The sequence below is a fragment of the Bombina bombina genome, chromosome 2 (assembly GCF_027579735.1).
Source record: "Bombina bombina isolate aBomBom1 chromosome 2, aBomBom1.pri, whole genome shotgun sequence".
In the NCBI taxonomy this organism is placed as follows: Eukaryota; Metazoa; Chordata; class Amphibia; order Anura; family Bombinatoridae; genus Bombina; species Bombina bombina.
The window spans coordinates 1,337,958,020-1,337,980,503 of record NC_069500.1 but is presented as its reverse complement, the minus strand read 5'-3'; the positions used below and the strand labels follow the sequence as shown (position 1 = coordinate 1,337,980,503).

The following is a 22,484-nucleotide window of genomic DNA, read 5'->3' as shown; positions in this document are numbered from 1 at the left end:
CTTCTATTTTTTTTTTCTACCTCTGCTTTACGTTAACTGGAGAGGAGTATAGTTGGAAGGGATTGGAAGCTCCTGTGAGGGTGCTTGACCTCCACCTGCTGACCAGAAGTATATCCCACATTTTATGGACACCCATGTACTCTCCTCCCTCCGAAAGAAAGAAATTTATCGTTAAGTATAAATACTGTTTTTGGCTGGAATGGAATGCAGAGTTAGTGGTCAATTTGCTATTTTGTCAAGATTTCCTGCTTCAAGATCCACATTTCTTCTATCATATGTTGTCATCAAGTGTTGATCAGTTATATTCTTTTAGTCATTGAGAGGCATTCTCTAAGGCCCTGGTCTACATTATGCTGCTACTTTTGGGAGCCACAGCCCTCCACAGGTGAAATGTGGATTTATCCACTGATCCTCTTGGTTGTAGAATGCTGTTAATTGTGACTTAACCATGGCATTGTGCTTGCACTGCCTATGATGGGCTTGTCTACTGGAAGCAAGTTGGTGCAGTTGAGCCAAGCACGTTGTTGATGGTGCTGTTAGGCAAGTACTTTGCATCTTTACAGGCCACGGGCTATTAGTATGTACATGATTCACATAGTCTGGAGACATATATTTGAGGTTACCGTTTCTCTAACTTTAGCACAGTCCGCTTCAGCGCTCTCTTGATTTACAGTCTATTTCTTTCACCTGCGCTAAAATTTTCATATCTCCTTTAGGTTTCTTGGCTTTAGCGCTAAGGGTTAACCTTTTAGTTCCAATCCTTTCCTATTCTGTAATCATTTAAGCGTGAGGTGAGAAGCTCAGTACCGATGGTGATATTATCATATTGGAGGTTTTACTCAAATTGGGGCATGATTTTGTTTAACCTTTTTGTTTGCTTTTAGTTGTTTGGCATTTACTTTTTTTTTACAGTTATTCCCAGGCTTATTTAACAGTAGTTTATTTTTTTTATGATTTTCCCTTTCAGGGATTAATAGTTTAACATTGTGTTATTTATTTTATCTCTTCCCTTTGGGTTTAACAGTTTGATTCACATACTGCTAATTTGCTTTAGTCTAGCTCTGATACTTAAACCATTTTAAATTAAGTTTTAATTGCTTTAGAAGTAGTGGATTTTCCTACTATAGTAAAGCAACCAGTTAAGAGGATCAATACATTCTTTAAGGCAGCCCCACAACATCCTTTCTGTGCCTGATTTAAGTTTCTGAACTTATTTCTTAGAAATGGCAAGAACCAGGTATACATTTCTTTTATTCTATCTAACAAGTTTTAATCTATTATTCCTCTTCCTTCTGTTAATACAGAACTTTGGGAAACTATTCCTGAGGTAGATGCAGCTATTTTGACACTGGCCAGGCATAACACTATTCCTTTGGAGTAGTGCATAGGGGATCCTGTCAGCTTGCAGGTTAGGAGAGGGAGGGGCAGATTGACTCTTTTGGGAGGCTTGCAAGAGATCTGTTCAGGATTCCTGAACCGAGCTTTCTTTCAAGGCCTCCTCGGGAAAGATTCTTTGTCTTGAGTACGTTGAGACCCTTCAAAGGCCAAAGTTTCTTTGGCTTGTGTAATAGATTTGGAATTAGTGGGAGTGATTACTCCAGTATTAAACCAGAGGTTTTATTTAAATCTTTAAATCTCTTTATAGTACCAAGGAAAGATGTTCCTTTCTGGCTTGTTTTGGATCTCAAAATATTGAATATATTTCTGAAAGCTCTTATTTTCAAGATGGAAACAGTTCACACTTCCTTTAGTGCAAGAGGGTCCGTTTGTCTACCATAGACTTAGACACTTATTTACATATCCCAATTCACAAGGATCATGTAATGTTTCTGTTGTAATTTGTTTTTCTAGAAAAGTATTAGCAGTTTGTGTCCCTTCTTTTCGGTCTGGCTACAGCTCCCAGCGTGTTTACAGAAGTGCTGGGAGCTCTGATGTCTGAAATTCAAGCTCAAGGAATTTCTGTTCTTTACTTGGATGAAATTCTGGTTCAGGCTCCCTCTTTTTATTTCTCTGTCTCTCACACTCGGATGCTTCAGAGTCATGGTTGGAAAATAAATCTTCCAAAAAAACTCCTTAAAGGAATAGTCTAGTCAAAATTAAACTTTCATAGCTTTGGCTGGGATGTCTTTTCCTTCTCTTGGTGGCCAGGTGTTGTATTCCCAACAGTAATGAATGAATTTGTGTACTCTCACTGCCAAGAAAAGAAAAGATCAGGTAAGCTTAAACTTTGTTTTTATTAATGATAAAACAGTATGTAAATAGATTATAGCAGACTGAAGTCTGGATTATACACTTCCTGTTCTCCGTCTAATTTGTTTCTTTTTTTCTACTTACTTTAGGAGACGAGTTAACTTTCAACTACAACCTGGATTGCCTTGGTAATGATAAAACTGTGTGTAGATGTGGTGCTCCAAACTGCAGTGGATTTCTTGGTGACAGGCCCAAGGTTGGTGTAATTGTTTCTGGTCTGTTTTGTGCAGATTATTATTAAAGTATTGTTTTTCAGATTGCACAATAGCTAGTTTTGCACAGAATCTGGGTTTTCTTTCCAATGGCACGGAGAGTCTGCAATTTCATTCTAATTACTAGTGGGATATTCAACTCCTGGCCAGCAGGAGGAGGCAAAGAGCACCCCAGCAGAGCTGTTAAAGGGACAGTCTACACCAGAATTTTTATTGTTCAAAAAGATAGATAATCCCTTTATTACCCATCCCCCAGTTTTGCATAACCAGCACAGTTATATTAATATATGGTTTACCTCTGTGATATCCTTGTATCTAAGCCTCTGCAGACTGTCCCCTTATCTCAGTGCTTTTGACAGACGTGTAGTTTAGCCAATCAGTGCAGACTCCTAAATAACTCCACGGGAGTGAGCACAATGTTACCTATATGACACACACATGGACTAGTACTGTCTAACTGTGAAAAACTTTAAAAATGCTCTGATCTAGGAGGCGGTTTTCAGCGGTTTAGAAATCAGTTTGAGCCTACGTAGGTTTAGCTTTTCAAAAATACCATCAAGGGAACAAAGCAAATTTAATAAGTCAATTGGAAAGTTGTTTAAAATACCATGCCTTACCTGAATTATGAAAGTTTAATTTTGACTAGACTGTCCCTTTAAGTGTCACTTCCCTTACCCATAACCCCCAGTCATTCTTTGCCTCTGTCATCGGGAGGATGTGCAAAGATGAGTGTCTAAAGATTTTTAATCCTTTAATGGGTACTTTTCCCTTTAAGCAAGGATTGGGGCTATGCTGTGTCCATATCAATCTCTTTAGTAAGAGAATTGGTGGCTTTTAGCAGTTAGAAATAAAGCAAGGACCACCTTGCCGCCTTCTAACATCTATGCTACCCCTTTATCGAAAACAAGGGTTAGTTACTCTGGGTTTTTTTCTTTTCTCCCAGGTCCCTGTCAGATGTATGATGAAGCTGACTAAACCTAAAGGCGCTGTGTCTGCTCCACAGCAGAAGCCCCTGGAGGGTAATTCCTTTTATATTACATTAGTCCCTTCCCTTGGTAGATATACTATTACTGTCATTAGGTACAGGTAGTGGGCTCTCCACCCGGAGGTTTTTACAATAACCCTCGGTGGGGGTTCCGGAGTTGGATTTGGTGGCATTGCGCTTAAACACCAAGCTTCCCAAGGTACGGTTCAAGATCAAGCCGCTCTGGCGGTGCCTTGGAATTTCAGTCTTGCCTACCTGTTCCCTCCGTTTGCTCTCCTTCCTTGAGTCATTGCTCGTATCAAGCTGGAGAGGGTGTCGGTGATTCTAATAGTTCCTGTCTGGCCTCGCAAGATCTGGTTCGCGTATCTGGTGAAGATGTCCTCTCTTCTCCCTTGGAGGTTGCCTTTGAGGAAGGACCTTTTACTTCAGGGTCCCTTCCTCCACCCAAATTTAGATTCTCTGAATCTGACTGCTTAGAGATTGAACGTCTAGTCTTGGCATGGTTTTTCTGAGAAAGTCATTAATACTATGCTTCAGGCTCGTAAGCCTGTTTCTCGCAAGATTTTCCATAAGGTACAGTGTAAATACCTAAATGTGTAAATTGGTGTGAATCACAGGGTTTCTCTTGGAGCAGGGTGAGGGTTCACAGAATTGTCTTTTCTTCAGGATGGCCTGGAGAAAGGTTGATCAGTCAGCACTCTGTAGGGTCAGATTTCTATTCTTTTGCACAAACGTCTGGCAAGTCTGCCAGATGTTCAATCTTTTGTGCAGGCCTTGGTCAGAATCAGGTCTGTGTTTAAAGCTGTGGCATTAATCTTGTTCTAGTTCTGCAGCAGGCCCCGTTTGAGCCTATTCATGCAGTTGATATTAGGCTTTATGGAACCGCCATAAACGTTTTAACTACGCAGCATTCTCAGCCCCAGTGCCTGCTATGCTGTCTAATAGTCTCCTTTAGTAAGGAGAAATAAATTGAGAATAAAGAGCTTACTAACAAAAGAGCCCTTTCCTTCTTCTAAGTAAATATAGTGCCCACTTTTTCTGATTTGTGATCCAGAAATAAAGTAAGCACTTACCTGACCAATGCCCGACAGCAAGGCATCTCACCCGGCTTGAGAGGTCCTCTCCCTCACATAGGCCTGTGGAATAAAAGAGACTGAGTATTTCCCCTCAGGTCTTCACAATTAGGGCAGCATAAAATCTATGAGAGGCGCAGTGAGAATTATGTCCCACCAGTTCTCATTGCTCTACAGCCACCACTGCTCTACTGAAGAGACTGATGTGGACTACGGCTACACCCTAGAACAAAGCAGCACAATCTTGCACTACCTTAAAAATAATAAACTTGTGATTGAAGAATCTAACCTAACTTTACCACTTCCTAGCACTTAACGTAGGCAAAGAAAATGTTGGGAGGGAAGGGAGGTGATATTTAACAGCTTTGCTGTAGTGCTCTTTGCTGCCTCCTGCAGGGCAGGAGAGGTATTCCCAATAGTAATTAAGATGATCCCTGGACTCAGTGTGTCAAAAAAGAAATACATTTATCAGGTAAGCATAAATTTTCTTTTCTTCATTCTCTTGCTTCTTTATTTGAAAAAGAAGGCATCTAAGCTAAGGAGCCAGACAATTTTTAGTTCAGACCCTAGCCAGCACTTGTTTATTGGGGCTGTCCAATCAGCAAGGACAACCCAGGGCCGGCATCTAAACTTACATTCTTGCTTTTCAAATAAAGATACCAAGAGAATAAAGAAAATGATAATGGGAGTAAATTAGAAAGTAGCTTAAAATTGCATGCTCTCTCTGAATCATGAAAGACACAATTTGGGTTCAGTGTCCCTTTTAAGCTGTAAGGCTTTCTTTTGTGCATCTTTGTAGAGTTTTCAGTTAATTTCTTGTATATGTGAGGCAAGCTAATATTGAGTCTTTGGGGGAGTTTTTGTGTTGTAATTCTAGGGAGTGTAGTTGCGTGGTCAATGTGTGTATCGGAGTGTCGTATGATTTTTTTTTTTTTTGAGAAAAGCCTTATGTTTAATGCATTCACCGCATAGCACCGCTTTATGAGCTTCCCAGATGGTGAGGTGGAGGTATCAGACTTGGCATTGATCTGGGAGTATTCTTGTAAGGAGGTTGTTAATGCCTGTAGTGTGGGGGTTTGATCTAATAGATAATTATCTAGTCTCCATATAAATGGATGTATTAAGGCATTCGGACAATCTATTGATAAGGATATCGGGGTCCGACCACACCATTGAAACGATATTTGTATCTTTGAGGAGAGAAAGGCTTGATTGGTCAATGTATAGGTAGTCTATTCTAGAGTACATAGACTAGGGATGCAAAGAAAACGTGTAGTTTATTTTTTTAAGACACGAGTCCATGGATCATCTTAATTACTAATGGTATTTCTCTTGTTAAGTGTATCCAGTCCACGGATCATCCATTACTTATGGGATATTAACTCCTCCCCAACAGGAAGTGCAAGAGGATTCACCCAGCAGAGCTGCTATATAGCTCCTCCCCTAACTGCCTTTACCAGTCATTCTCTTGCACCCAACGAATAGATAGGATGTGTGAGAGGACTGTGGTGATTATACTTAGTTTCATACCTTCAATCAAAAGTTTGTTATTTTATAATAGCACCGGAGTGTTATTTCTTCTCTGGTAGAATTTGAAGAAGAATCTACCTGAGTGTTTCTATGATTTTAGCCGGAGTAGTTAAGATCATATTGCTGTTTCTCGGCCATCTGAGGAGAGGTAAACTTCAGATCAGGGGACAGCGGGCAGATTAATCTGCAAAGAGGTATGTAGCAGCTTATTATTTTCTGACAATGGAATTGATGAGAAAATTCTGCCATACCGATATAATGTAAACTCAGCCTTAAATGCAGTAGCAGCAACTGGTATCAGGCTGTCATGTATGTATATTTTACACTTCAGTATTCTGGGGAATGGCACTTCACTGGAATTATACTGTATGCATAAAACTTTAGCCTAATTTGCAGGGACTAGCAACAGGCTTTTTAATAACACTCAATTTATTAATGTTAAACATTTTTTGCTGGCATGTAAAATCGTTTAATTTTCTGAGGTACTGGGTGAAAAAATGTTTTGGGCACTATTTTTTTCCACTTGGCAGTCGTTTTATTTAATTTATGACAGTTTACTGATCTCTCTCACTGTTATGTGTGAGGGGGAGGGGCCTTTTTTGGTGCTTTTGCTACGCATCAAAAAATTCAGTCAGAAGTTTATTGTCTTCCCTGCATGATCCGGTTCATCTCTACAGAACTCAGGGGTCTTCAAAACTTGTTTTGAGGGAGGTAATCACTCACAGCAGAGCTGTGAGATTGTAGTTGACTGTGATAAAAAAACGTTTATTTCTGCATTTTTTTTCTGCTATCAGGGTTAGTTATCCTTTGCTAATGGGAGCAATCCTTTGCTAAAATTGTGTTTTTTACAAAGATTTGATGCTATAACTTTTCAGTTTATTAATTTTCAACTGTCATAACTTTTTCTGTGCTTCTTATAGGCACAGTACGTTTTCATATTATAGTAAATTACTTGAAAAGTATTTCCAAGTTGCTAGTTTATTTGCTAGTGTGTTAAACATGTCTGATTCAGAGGAAGATATCTGTGCTATATGTGCTAAAGCCAAAGTGGAGCCCAATAGAAATTTATGTACTAACTGTATTGATGCTACTTTAAATAAAAGTCAATCTGTACAAATTGAACATATTTCACCAAACAACGAGGGGAGAGTTATGCCGACTAACTCGCCTCACGTGTCAGTACCTGCATCTCCCGCTCGGGAGGTGCGTGATATTGTAGCGCCGAGTACATCTGGGCGGCCATTACAAATCACATTACAGGATATGGCTACTGTTATGACTGAAGTTTTGGCTAAATTACCAGAACTAAGAGGTAAGCGTGATCACTCTGGGGTGAGAACAGAGTGCGCTGATAATATTAGGGCCATGTCAGACACTGCGTCACAATTTGCAGAACATGAGGACGGAGAGCTTCATTCTGCGGGTGACGGTTCTGATCCAAACAAACTGGATTCAGATATTTCAAATTTTAAATTTAAGCTGGAAAACCTCCGTGTATTACTAGGGGGAAGGTGTTAGCAGCTCTGAATGATTGTAACACAGTTGCAATACCAGAGAAAATGTGTAGGTTGGATAAATATTTTGCGGTACCGGCGAGTACTGACGTTTTTCCTATACCTAAGAGACTTACTGAAATTGTTACTAAGGAGTGGGATAGACCCGGTGTGCCGTTCTCACCCCCTCCGATATTTAGAAAGATGTTTCCAATAGACGCCACCACACGGGACTTATGGCAAACGGTCCCTAAGGTGGAGGGAGCAGTTTCTACTTTAGCTAAGCGTACCACTATCCCGGTGGAGGATAGCTGTGCCTTTTCAGATCCAATGGATAAAAAGTTAGAGGGTTACCTTAAGAAAATGTTTGTTCAACAAGGTTTTATATTGCAACCTCTTGCATGCATTGCGCCTGTCACGGCTGCAGCAGCATTTTGGTTTGAGTCTCTGGAAGAGACACTTGAATCAGCTCCATTAGATGAGATTACACACAAGCTTAAAGCCCTTAAGTTGGCTAACTCATTTTTCTTTCATGTAATTAACAAGAGTCCATGAGCTAGTGACGTATGGGATATACATTCCTACCAGGAGGGGCAAAGTTTCCCAAACCTTAAAATGCCTATAAATACACCCCTCACCACACCCACAAATCAGTTTTACAAACTTTGCCTCCAAGGGAGGTGGTGAAGTAAGTTTGTGCTAGATTCTACGTTGATATGCGCTCCGCAGCAAGTTGGAGCCCGGTTTTCCTCTCAGCGTGCAGTGAATGTCAGAGGGATGTGAAGAGAGTATTGCCTATTGAATGCAGTGATCTCCTTCTACGGGGTCTATTTCATAAGGTTCTCTGTTATCGGTCGTAGAGATTCATCTCTTACCTCCCTTTTCAGATCGACGATATACTCTTATATTTACCATTACCTCTACTAATTCTCGTTTCAGTACTGGTTTGGCTTTCTACAAACATGTAGATGAGTGTCCTGGGGTAAGTAAGTCTTATTTTCTGTGACACTCTAAGCTATGGTTGGGCACTTTATTTATAAAGTTCTAAATATATGTATTCAAACATTTATTTGCCTTGACTCAGAATGTTCAACTTTCCTTATTTTCAGACAGTCAGTTTCATATTTGGGATTATGCATTGAATTATCATATTTTTCTTACCTCAAAAATTTGACTTTTTTCCCTGTGGGCTGTTAGGCTCGCGGGGGCTGAAAATGCTTCATTTTATTGCGTCATTCTTGGCGCAGATTTTTTTGGCGCAAAAATTCTTTTCCGTTTCCGGCGTCATACGTGTCGCCGGAAGTTACGTCATTTTTTGACGTTATTTTGCGCCAAAGATGTCGGCGTTCCGGATGTGGCGTCATTTTTGGCGCCAAAAGCATTTAGGCGCCAAATAATGTGGGCGTCTTATTTGGCGCTAAAAAATATGGGCGTCGCTTTTGTCTCCACATTATTTCAGTCTCATTTTTCATTTGCTTCTGGTTGCTAGAAGCTTGATATTTGGCATTTCTTTCCCATTCCTGAAACTGTCTTATAAGGAATTTGATCTATTTTGCTTTATATGTTGTTTTTTCTCTTACATATTGCAAGATGTCTCACGTTGCATCTGAGCCAGAAGATACTACAGGAAAATCACTGCCTGCTGGATCTACCAAAGCTAAGTGTATCTGCTGTAAATTTTTGGTAGCTATTCCTCCAGCTGTTGTTTGTAATAATTGTCATGACAAACTTGTTAAAGCAGATAATATTTCCTTTAGTAATGTACCATTGCCTGTTGCAGTTCCCTCAACATCTAAGGTGCAGAATGTTCCTGATAACATAAGAGATTTTGTTTCTGAATCCATAAAGAAGGCTTTGTCTGTTATTTCTCCTTCTAGTAAACGTAAAATGTCTTTTAAAACCTCTCTCTACAGATGAATTTTTAAATGAACACCATCATTCTGATTCTTTGGACTCTTCTGGTTCAGAGGATTCTATCTCAGAGATTGATGCTGATAAATCTTCATATTTATTTAAGATGGAATTTATTCGCTCTTTACTTAAAGAAGTACTAATTGCTTTAGAAATAGAGGATTCTAGTCCTCTTGATACTAATTCTATACGTTTGGATAAGGTTTTTAAAGCTCCTGCGGTTATTCCAGAAGTTTTTCCTGTTCCTAATGCTATTTCTGCAGTGATTTCCAAAGAATGGGATAAATTGGGTAATTCATTTACTCCTTCTAAACGTTTTAAGCAATTATATCCTGTTCCGCCTGACAGGTTAGAATTTTGGGACAAAATCCCTAAAGTTGATGGGGCTATTTCTACCCTTGCTAAACGTACTACCATTCCTACGTCAGATGGTACCTCGTTTAAGGATCCTTTAGATAGAAAAATTGAATCCTTTCTAAGAAAAGCTTATCTGTGTTCAGGTAATCTTCTTAGACCTGCTATATCATTGGCTGATGTTGCTGCAGCTTCAACTTTTTGGTTGGAAACCCTAGCGCAACAAGTAGCAAATCGTGATTCTCATGATATTATTATTCTTCTTCAGCATGCTAATAATTTTATCTGTGATGCCATTTTTGATATTATTAGAGTTGAGGTTAGGTTTATGTCTCTAGCTATCTTAGCCAGAAGAGCTTTATGGCTTAAAACTTGGAATGCTGATATGGCTTCTAAATCAACTCTACTTTCCATTTCTTTCCAGGGAAACAAATTATTTGGTTCTCAGTTGGATTCTATTATTTCAACTGTTACTGGTGGGAAAGGAACTTTTTTACCACAGGATAAAAAGTCTAAAGGTAAAAACAGGGCTAACAATCGTTTTCGTTCCTTTCGTTTCAACAAAGAACAAAAGCCTGATCCTTCGTCCTCAGGAGCAGTTTCAGTTTGGAAACCATCTCCAGTCTGGAATAAATCCAAGCCTGCTAGAAAGGCAAAGCCTGCTTCTAAGTTCACATGAAGGTACGGCCCTCATTCCAGTTCAGCTGGTAGGGGGCAGGTTACGTTTTTTCAAAGAAATTTGGATCAATTCTGTTCACAATCTTTGGATTCAGAGCATTGTTTCAGAAGGGTACAGAATTGGTTTCAAGATGAGACCTCTTTCCCGTGTCCCAGTAAATCCAGTGAAAGCTCAAGCATTTCTGAATTGTGTTTCAGATCTAGAGTTGGCTGGAGTAATTATGCCAGTTCCAGTTCCGGAACAGGGGATGGGGTTTTATTCAAATCTCTTCATTGTACCAAAGAAGGAGAATTCCTTCAGACCAGTTCTGGATCTAAAATTATTGAATCGTTATGTAAGGATACCAACGTTCAAGATGGTAACTGTAAGGACTATATTGCCTTTTGTTCAGCAAGGGAATTATATGTCCACAATAGATTTACAGGATGCATATCTGCATATTCCGATTCATCCAGATCATTTTCAGTTCCTGAGATTCTCTTTTCTAGACAAGCATTACCAATTTGTGGCTCTACCGTTTGGCCTTGCTACAGCTCCAAGAATTTTCACAAAGATTCTCGGTGCCCTTCTGTCTGTAATCAGAGAACAGGGTATTGTGGTATTTCCTTATTTGGACGATATCTTGGTACTTGCTCAGTCTTTACATTTAGCAGAGTCTCATACGAATCGACTTGTGTTGTTTCTTCAAGATCATGGTTGGAGGATCAATTTACCAAAAAGTTCTTTGATTCCTCAAACAAGGGTAACCTTTCTGGGTTTCCAGATAGATTCAGTGTCCATGACTCTGTCTTTAACAGACAAGAGACGTCTAAAATTGATTACAGCTTGTCGAAACCTTCAGTCACAATCATTCCCTTCGGTAGCCTTATGCATGGAAATTCTAGGTCTTATGACTGCTGCATGGGACGCGATCCCCTTTGCTCGTTTTCACATGCGACCTCTTCAGCTCTGTATGCTGAACCAATGGTGCAGGGATTACACGAAGATATCTCAATTAATATCTTTAAAACCGATTGTTCGACACTCTCTAACGTGGTGGACAGATCACCATCGTTTAATTCAGGGGGCTTCTTTTGTTCTTCCGACCTGGACTGTAATTTCAACAGATGCAAGTCTCACAGGTTGGGGAGCTGTGTGGGGATCTCTGACGGCACAGGGAGTTTGGGAATCTCAGGAGGTGAGATTACCGATCAATATTTTGGAACTCCGTGCAATTTTCAGAGCTCTTCAGTTTTGGCCTCTTCTGAAGAGAGAATCGTTCATTTGTTTTCAGACAGACAATGTCACAACTGTGGCGTACATCAATCATCAAGGAGGGACTCACAGTCCTCTGGCTATGAAAGAAGTATCTCGAATTTTGGTTTGGGCGGAATCCAGCTCCTGTCTAATCTCTGCGGTTCATATCCCAGGTGTAGACAATTGGGAAGCGGATTATCTCAGTCGCCAAACGTTGCATCCGGGCGAATGGTCTCTTCACCCAGAGGTATTTCTTCAGATTGTTCAAATATGGGGGCTTCCAGAGATAGATCTGATGGCCTCTCATCTAAACAAGAAACTTCCCAGGTATCTGTCCAGATCCCGGGATCCTCAGGCGGAGGCAGTGGATGCATTATCACTTCCTTGGAAGTATCATCCTGCCTATATCTTTCCGCCTCTAGTTCTTCTTCCAAGAGTAATCTCCAAGATTCTGAGGGAATGCTCGTTTGTTCTGCTAATAGCTCCGGCATGGCCTCACAGGTTTTGGTATGCGGATCTTGTCCGGATGGCATCTTGCCAACCATGGACTCTTCCGTTAAGACCAGACCTTCTGTCGCAAGGTCCTTTTTTCCATCCGGATCTGAAATCCTTAAATTTAAAGGTATGGAGATTGAACGCTTGATTCTTAGTCAAAGAGGTTTCTCTGACTCTGTGATTGATACTATGTTACAGGCTCGTAAATCTGTATCTAGAGAGATATATTATAGAGTCTGGAAGAATTATATTTCTTGGTGTCTTACTCATCATTTTTCTTGGTATTCTTTTAGAATTCCGAGAATATTACAATTTCTTCAGGATGGTTTAGATAAGGGTTTGTCCGCAAGTTCCTTGAAAGGACAAATCTCTGCTCTTTCTGTTCTTTTTCACAGAAAGATTGCTATTCTTCCTGATATTCATTGTTTTGTACAAGCTTTGGTTCGTATAAAACCTGTCATTAAGTCAATTTCTCCTCCATGGAGTTTGAATTTGGTTCTGGGAGCTCTTCAAGCTCCTCCGTTTGAACCTATGCATTCATTGGACATTAAATTGCTTTCTTGGAAAGTTTTGTTCCTTTTGGCCATCTCTTCTGCCAGAAGAGTTTCTGAATTATCTGCTCTTTCTTGTGAGTCTCCTTTTCTGATTTTTCATCAGGATAAGGCGGTGTTGCGAACTTCTTTTGAATTTTTACCTAAGGTTGTGAATTCCAACAACATTAGTAGAGAAATCGTGGTTCCTTCATTATGTCCTAATCCTAAGAATTCTAAGGAGAAATCGTTACATTCTTTGGATGTTGTTAGAGCTTTGAAATATTATGTTGAAGCTACTAAATCTTTCCGAAAGACTTCTAGTCTATTTGTCATCTTTTCTGGTTCTAGAAAAGGCCAGAAAGCTTCTGCCATTTCTTTGGCATCCTGGTTGAAATCTTTAATTCATCTTGCCTATGTTAAATCGGGTAAGACTCCGCCTCAGAGGATTACAGCTCATTCTACTAGGTCAGTTTCTACTTCCTGGGCATTTAGGAATGAAGCTTCAGTTGATCAGATTTGCAAAGCAGCGACTTGGTCCTCTTTGCATACTTTTACTAAATTCTACCATTTTGATGTATTCTCTTCTTCTGAAGCAGTTTTTGGTAGAAAGGTACTTCAGGCAGTGGTTTCGGTCTGAATCTTCTGCTTATGTTTTTCATTAAACTTTATTTTGGGTGTGGATTATTTTCAGCAGGAATTGGCTGTCTTTATTTTATCCCTCCCTCTCTAGTGACTCTTGTGTGGAAAGATCCACATCTTGGGTATTCATTATCCCATACGTCACTAGCTCATGGACTCTTGTTAATTACATGAAAGAAAACATAATTTATGTAAGAACTTACCTGATAAATTCATTTCTTTCATATTAACAAGAGTCCATGAGGCCCACCCTTTTTTTGTGGTTATGATTTTTTTGTATAAAGCACAATTATTCCAATTCCTTATTTTATATGCTTCGCACTTTTTTCTTATCACCCCACTTCTTGGCTATTCGTTAAACTGATTTGTGGGTGTGGTGAGGGGTGTATTTATAGGCATTTTAAGGTTTGGGAAACTTTGCCCCTCCTGGTAGGAATGTATATCCCATACGTCACTAGCTCATGGACTCTTGTTAATATGAAAGAAATGAATTTATCAGGTAAGTTCTTACATAAATTATGTTATTTCAGATGCCGTAGTACATTTAACTAAACTTACGGCTAAGAATTCCGGATTCGCCATTCAGGCACGCAGAGCACTGTGGCTAAAATCCTGGTCAGCTGACGTTACTTCTAAATCTAAATTGCTTAATATACCTTTCAAAGGGCAGACCTTATTCGGGCCCGGGTTGAAAGAAATTATCGCTGACATTACAGGAGGTAAAGGCCATGCCCTGCCTCAAGACAGAGCCAAACCTAAGGCTAGACAGTCTAATTTTCGTTCCTTTCGTAATTTCAAAGCAGGAGCAGCATCAACTTCCTCTGCACCAAAACAGGAAGGAGCTGTTGCTCGCTACAGACAAGGCTGGAGACCTAACCAGTCCTGGAACAAGGGCAAGCAGGCCAGGAAACCTGCTGCTGCCCCTAAGACAGCATGAATTGAGGGCCCCCGATCCGGGAACGGATCTAGTGGGGGGCAGACTTTCTCTCTTCGCCCAGGCTTGGGCAAGAGATGTCCAGGATCCCTGGGCGTTAGAGATCATATCTCAGGGATACCTTCTAGACTTCAAATTCTCTCCCCCAAGAGGGAGATTTCATCTGTCAAGGTTGTCAACAAACCAAATAAAGAAAGAGGCGTTTCTACGCTGCGTACAAGATCTTTTATTAATGGGAGTGATCCATCCGGTTCCGCGGTCGGAACAAGGACAAGGGTTTTACTCAAATCTGTTTGTGGTTCCCAAAAAAGAGGGAACTTTCAGGCCAATCTTGGATTTAAAGATCCTAAACAAATTCCTAAGAGTTCCATCGTTCAAAATGGAAACTATTCGGACAATTTTACCCATGATCCAAAAGGGTCAGTACATGACCACAGTGGATTTAAAGGATGCTTACCTTCACATACCGATTCACAAAGATCATTACCGGTATCTAAGGTTTGCCTTTCTAGACAGGCATTACCAGTTTGTAGCTCTTCCATTCGGATTGGCTACGGCTCCGAGAATCTTCACAAAGGTTCTGGGTGCTCTTCTGGCGGTACTAAGACCGCGAGGAATTGCGGTAGCTCCGTACCTAGACGACATTCTGATACAAGCTTCAAGCTTTCAAACTGCCAAGTCTCATACAGAGTTAGTACTGGCATTTCTAAGGTCGCATGGATGGAAGGTGAACGAAAAGTAGAGTTCTCTCTTTCCACTCACAAGAGTTCCCTTCTTGGGGACTCTTATAGATTCTGTAGAAATGAAGATTTACCTGACAGAAGACAGGTTAACAAAGCTTCAAAATGCATGCCGTGTCCTTCATTCCATTCAACACCCGTCAGTAGCTCAATGCATGGAGGTGATCGGCTTAATGGTAGCAGCAATGGACATAGTACCCTTTGCACGTCTACATCTCAGACCGCTGCAATTGTGCATGCTAAGTCAGTGGAATGGGGATTACTCAGACTTGTCCCCTACTCTGAATCTGGATCAAGAGACCAGAAATTCTCTTCTATGGTGGCTTTCTCGGCCACATCTGTCCAGGGGGATGCCATTCAGCAGGCCGGACTGGACAATTGTAACAACAGACGCCAGCCTACTAGGTTGGGGCGCTGTCTGGAATTCTCTGACGGCTCAGGGACAATGGAATCAGGAGGAGAGTCTCCTACCAATAAACATTCTGGAATTGAGAGCAGTTCTCAATGCCCTTCTGGCTTGGCCCCAGTTAACAACTCGGGGGTTCATCAGGTTTCAGTCGGACAACATCACGACTGTAGCTTACATCAACCATCAGGGAGGGACAAGAAGCTCCCTAGCAATGATGGAAGTATCAAAGATAATTCGCTGGGCAGAGTCTCACTCTTGCCACCTGTCAGCAATCCACATCCCGGTAGTGGAGAACTGGGAGGCGGATTTCTTAAGTCGTCAGACTTTTCATCCGGGGGAGTGGGAACTTCATCCGGAGGTCTTTGCCCAAATACTTCGACGTTGGGGCAAACCAGAGATAGATCTCATGGCGTCTCGACAGAACGCCAAGCTTCCTCGTTACGGGTCCAGATCCAGGGATCCGGGAGCGGTTCTGATAGATGCTTTGACAGCACCTTGGACCTTCGGGATGGCTTATGTGTTTCCACCCTTCCCGATGCTTCCTCGATTGATTGCCAGAATCAAACAGGAGAGAGCATCAGTGATTCTAATAGCGCCTGCATGGCCACGCAGGACTTGGTATGCAGATCTAGTGGACATGTCATCCTGTCCACCTTGGTCGCTACCTCTGAAACAGGACCTTCTGATCCAGGGTCCCTTCAAACATCAAAATCTAATTTCTCTGAAGCTGACTGCTTGGAAATTGAACGCTTGATTTTATCAAAACGTGGTTTTTCTGAGTCAGTTATTGATACCTTAATACAGGCTAGGAAGCCTGTTACCAGAAAGATTTACCATAAGATATGGCGCAAATACTTATATTGGTGCGAATCCAAGAGTTACTCATGGAGTAAGGTTAGGATTCCGAGGATATTGTCTTTTCTACAAGAAGGTTTAGAAAAGGGTTTATCCGCTAGTTCCTTAAAGGGACAGATTTCAGCTCTGTCCATTCTTTTACACAAACGTCTGTCAGAAGTTCCGGACGTTCAAGCTTTTTGTCAGGCTTTAGCTAGGATCAAGCCTGTGTTTAAAACTGTTGCTCCACCATGGAGTTTGAACTTAGTTCTTAATGTTTTACAGGGGGTTCCGTTTGAACCCCTTCATTCCATTGATATCAAGTTGTTATCTTGGAAAGTTCTGTTTTTAATGGCGATTTCCTCGGCTCGAAGAGTCTCTGAGTTATCTGCCTTACATTGTGATTCTCCTTATCTGATTTTTCATTCAGACAAGGTAGTTCTGCGTACTAAACCTGGGTTCCTACCTGAGGTGGTCACTAACAGGAATATCAATCAAGAGATTGTAGTTCCATCTTTGTGTCCTAATCCTTCTTCGAAAAAGGAACGTCTGCTACACAATCTAGATGTAGTCCGTGCCCTGAAATTTTATCTACAGGCAACTAAGGATTTTCGACAAACGTCTTCCCTGTTTGTCGTTTATTCTGGTCAGAGGAGAGGTCAAAAAGCTTCGGCTACCTCTCTCTCCTTTTGGCTTCGTAGCATAATACGGTTAGCCTATGAGACTGCTGGACAGCAGCCTCCTGAAAGAATTACAGCACATTCTACTAGAGCTGTGGCTTCCACTTGGGCCTTTAAGAATGAGGCTTCTGTTGAACAGATTTGCAAGGCTGCAACTTGGTCTTCTCTTCATACTTTTTCCAAATTTTACAAATTTGACACTTTTGCTTCTTCGGAGGCTGTTTTTGGGAGAAAGGTTCTTCAGGCAGTGGTTCCTTCCGTATAAAGAGCCTGCCTGTCCCTCCCGTCATCCGTGTACTTTAGCTTTGGTATTGGTATCCCATAAGTAATGGATGATCCGTGGACTGGATACACTTAATAAGAGAAAACATAATTTATGCTTACCTGATAAATTTATTTCTCTTGTAGTGTATCCAGTCCACGGCCCGCCCTGTCACTTTAAGGCAGGTAATTTTTCCATTAAACTACAGTCACCACTGTACCCTATGGTTTTCCTTTCTCTGCATGTTTTCGGTCGAATGACTGGTAATGGCAGTTAGGGGAAGAGCTATATAGCAGCTCTGCTGGGTGAATCCTCTTGCACTTCCTGTTGGGGAGGAGTTAATATCCCATAAGTAATGGATGATCCGTGGACTGGATACACTACAAGAGAAATACATTTATCAGGTAAGCATAAATTATGTTATTCACCTCCTGGTCAGCAGGAGGAGGCAAAGAGCACCTCCCTTCCCTCTCACCCCAGTCATTCTCTTTGCCTACGTTAGTGATAGGAAAAGGTAAAGTGAGGTGTTAGAAAAAGATTCTTCAATCAAGAGTTTATTATTTTTAAAGTAGTGCCAGAGTGTGCTGCTTTGCTCTAGGGTGTAGCCGTAGTCCATATCAGTCTCTACAGTAGAGCTTAGGTGGCTTTAGAACAATGGGAACTTGTGGGACATAATTCTCACTGTGCCTCCCATATTCTGATGCTGCCCATATACCTGAAGGATTTTTACTCCGGACTTTCGTTTCTTTCCAGGTCCATGGGAGGGAGAGGACCTCTTAAACCTGGGTACTGCTTTGCTCTCAGGCAGACAATGAGGTAAGTGCTAACCTTTTTTCTTGGGGTAGAGGATCTAAGAGAAAGTTTGGGCACTTTATTAAATTTTTATCTATCCTCATTATACTTGGATTCAGTCTCTCCTAGTTTTAGTAGGGGGCATTAAGGCAGTTAGGACACAGGCACGTCTTTCATTTCCAGGTCTAATAATAAGGCTGCCTGGGTGAAAGACAGTAACGTTTTTTTATTTGCACACAGCAATTTGCATATGGGTTTGCATTGCGGGTGTGCTCTTAGACATGTGGAGTTGTCTACAAGCCTTAGGGGCTGACCAATTAGAATCTGTGCAATGCTTATTATGTATCATCAGATGCACAGAGGAGACTCTGCTAACAGTGGAATCGGACTGAGCAGCTGTTTAGACATTCTTAACATCATATGCATTCTCAGTCTGTCTGCTTGATTCCGGTGGCTGTAGTTAGAAATGGCGACCGGGATATTACATGTTGAATTTTTCTTTATGTATATGGAAGTGTCAGTGTGAGCTGTGTTTCCGCGATACCAGCAGCGTAGCATCTTTTAAATTGAGTAGAGACCAATTCAGTGAGGTCTAGCCTTTTGCTCCCGGTGCCTTTACTCAGACTATGACGACCGGGAGCTGACTTGGGTAACGCCCATGAGGGGCGGAGCTGCTAATCGGCGCCAAGGTTTTCTCTCCTCCCTCTGACAGTTCTGTGCATATAGCGCTAGGAGGGGAGGATGGCGCCGTATTGAAATCTTTCTTCCTGTCACTTCCGGTTATCAGAAGACACAAAGGAATTCTTGCATAACTGCTTGCGCTTCAGCCGGCGCTGTAATAAGTACAGTTGTTTGTATAGACAGGCTGTCTGTCGCCTCAGCTTGGTCAAGCTGAGGTATAAATAGTGTTCTGACAATTCCCTCATACATCTTCATGACGTAGTAAAAAAATGAAAATATCTATTTTATTTTTAACATTTAAAGTGACAGTGTCACATGCTATATATTGTTTTTTATTAGCAACTGGTTAAGTTTTTATTTAATGATTCTGCTATATGTGAGGCAGGTTGATTAAAGGAGTGTGCATTAATTTTCCTATCTCACATGCAGTGCCCTGCGGTTCCTTGCAATTTCCATCTGGAATTGCTGCACAAGACATTGCTTCTTTAATGTCATGGCGATACTATGAACAGCAATGTTGGCATGCTAATTTGCTTGCTTCTGCACTCGGAAATAAGAAATTACCTTTAAAATTTAAAGAGACAGTAACGTTTTTTTGTGTGTCAATTAAAAAAAAAAAAAAACACTTTCTTTCATGTAATTGGCAAGAGTCCATGAGCTAGTGACATATGGGATATACAATCCTACCAGGAGGGGCAAAGTTTCCCAAACCTCAAAATGCCTATAAATACACCCCTCACCACACCCACAATTCAGTTTGACAAACTTTGCCTCATATGAAGGTTGTGAAGTAAGTTTGTGCTAAGATTTCTACGTTGATATGCGCTTCTCAGCATTGTTGAAGCCCGATTCCTCTCAGAGTACAGCGAATGTCAGAGGGACGTGAAGGGAGTATCACCTATTGAATACAATGATTTCCCTAACGGGGGTCTATTTCATAGGTTCTCTGTTATCGGTCGTAGAGATTCATCTCCTACCTCCCTTTTCAGATCGACGATATACTCTCAATTTACCATTACCTCTACTAATAACCGTTTTAGTACTGGTTTGGCTATCTGCTATATGTGGATGGGTGTCTTTTGGTAAGTATGTTTTCATTACAAGACACTCTCAGCTATGGTTTGGCACTTTATGCATTTATATAAAGTTCTAAATATATGTATTGTACCTATATTTGCCATGAGTCAGGTTCATGTATTTCCTTCTGCAGACTGTCAGTTTCATATTTGGGAATGTAAACATTTTTAAGAAATTTATTTCTTACCTGGGGTTTAGTCTTTTTTCAATTGACGACTTCTTGCAATTGTGGGTATTAGGCCTGCGGGTGCGTCAAATGCTAAACTTTATTGCGTCATTCTTGGCGCAAAATTTTTTTTTGCGCGAAAAAGTACGTTTATGACGCAACTTCGTAATTTCCGGCGTCATACGTGACGCCCGAGACCTTTCACATGGCGGCGTCATTAGTGACGCAAGTGTGTCATTTCCGGTCATTTTTGGCGCCAAAAAAGAGTTTACGTTACGTTGTGTGTCATACTTGGCGCCAAACTTTTTTCATTATTTCAATACCCCTTGTTTGTTTGCCTCTTGCATTTTGCTTTCAGAGGCCTATGCCATTGCATTTTTTCCCATTTCTGAAACTCTCATATAAGGAAATAGATAATTTTGCTTTATATGTTGTTTTTTCATTGTGCAAGATGTCCCAATCTGATCCTGCCTCAGAAGTTTCTGCTGTAACATTGCTGCCTGACATCGGTTCTACCAAAGCTAAGTGCATTTGTTGTAAAATTGTAGAAATTATTCCACCGAATGAAATTTGTAATAGTTGTCATGATAAACTTTTACATGCAGATAGTGTTTCCATCAGTAATAGTACATTGCCAGTTGCAGTTCCTTCAACTTCTAATGTGCATGATATACCTGTAAATTTTAATGAATTTGTTTCTGATTCTATTATGAAGGCTTTGTCTGCATTTCCACCTTCTAATAAACATAAAAGGTCTTTTAAAACTTCTCATTTAGCTGATGAAATTTCAAATGACCAACAACATAATTATTCATCCTCTTCTGATGAGGATCTATCTGAAACAGAAGATCCTTCCTCAGACATTGACACTGACAAATCTACTTATTTATTTAAAATAGAGTATATGCGTTCTTTATTAAAAGAAGTGTTAATTACTTTGGATATTGACGTTCAGTCTAATAAACGTTTAAATGCTGTTTTTAAACCTCCTGTGGTTTCCCCAGGTGTTTTTCCCATTCCTGAGGCTATTTCTGATATGATTTCTAGGGAATGGAATAAGCCAGGTACTTCCTTTATTCCTTCTTCAAGGTTTAAAAAATTGTATCCTTTACCAGCAAAATCTATAGAGTTTTGGGAAAAAATCCCCAAAGTTGATGGGGCCATTTCTACTCTTGCTAAACGTACCTCTATTCCTATGGAAGATAGCACTTCCTTTAAGGATCCTTTAGATAGGAAGCTTGAATCTTATCTAAGGAAGGCTTATTTATATTCAGGTCATCTTCTCAGACCTGCTATTTCTTTGGCTGATGTTGCGGCTGCATCAACTTTTTGGTTGGAAAATTTAGCGCAACACGGATTGGATTCTGACATATCTAGCGTTGTTCGCTTACTTCAACATGCTAATCATTTTATTTGTGATGCCATTTTCTCCAACATTGGTGTGTCCGGCCACGGCGTCATCCTTACTTGTGGGAATATCTCTTCCCCAACAGGAAATGGCAGAGAGTCCCAGCAAAGCTGGCCATATAGTCCCTCCTAGGCTCCGCCCACCCTAGTCATTCTCTTTGCCGTTGCACAGGCAACATCTCCACGGAGATGGTTAAGAGTATGTGGTGTTTAGTTGTAGTTTTTTTATTCTACTATCAAGAGTTTGTTATTTTAAAATAGTGCTGGTATGTACTATTTACTCTGAAACAGAAAAAGATGAAGATTTCTGTTTGTGAGAGGAAGATGATTTTAGCAGACAGTAACTAAAATCGATTGCTGTTTCCACATAGGACTGTTGAGATGAAGTAACTTCAGTTTGGGGAAACAGTTAGCAGACTTTTCTGCTTAAGGTATGACTAGCCATATTTCTAACAAGACTGTGTAATGCTGGAAGGCTGTCATTTCCCCTCATGGGGACCGGTAAGCTTTTTTCTTAGTCTCAAACAGAATAAAGGACTTAATATGGGCTATAAAACTGGTAGACACTTTTATGGGCTAAATCGATTGCTTTATTTGGACATTTTATACATGTTTATGCTGATAATTCACACTTATAAACTTGGGGAACGTTTTTTAACGTCAGGCACTATGTTAGACACCTTTTCCAGTCAGGAAGGGCCTTCCCAGTTGTAGGCTGAGCCTCATTTTCGTGCCATTACTGCGCAGTTGTTTTTGAGTGCAAGACATGCAGATGCATGTGTGAGGACCTGAAAGTAGTTGGAAAAGTTCCTAGAAGGCGTCATTTGGTATCGTATTCCCCCCTGGGCTTGGTAAAGTCACAGCAAAGGCTGTAGCTGGGACTGTATAGGGGTTAAATCTGTAACCGGCTCCGGTTTCGTTATTTTAAGGGTTAAAGCTCTGAAAATTGGTGTGCAATACTTTTAATGCTTTAGGACACTGTGGTGAAATTTTGGTAAATTTTGAACAATTCCTTCATATATTTTCACATATTCAGTAATAAAGTGTGCTCTGTTTAAAATTTAAAGAGACAGTAAAGGTTTTGTTTTAAAACGGTTTTTGTGCTTTATTGA

The 22,484-nt window shown here is 40.6% G+C and overlaps 1 protein-coding gene across 1 annotated transcript in view; it reads left to right on the top strand.

Annotated features, from left to right (window-relative positions):
- Nucleotides 1–2,335: 2,335 nt before the first annotated feature.
- The window catches only part of LOC128647529 (histone-lysine N-methyltransferase NSD2), a gene marked incomplete at its 5' end in the record, with an annotated part of 92,013 nt that continues 71,864 nt past the window's right edge, over nucleotides 2,336–22,484 (top strand). Inside the window, one exon of the mRNA XM_053700313.1 lies at nucleotides 2,336–2,446. Within this exon, the coding sequence (XP_053556288.1) occupies nucleotides 2,336–2,446 (111 nt within the window). The remainder of the gene's footprint in view (nucleotides 2,447–22,484) is intronic.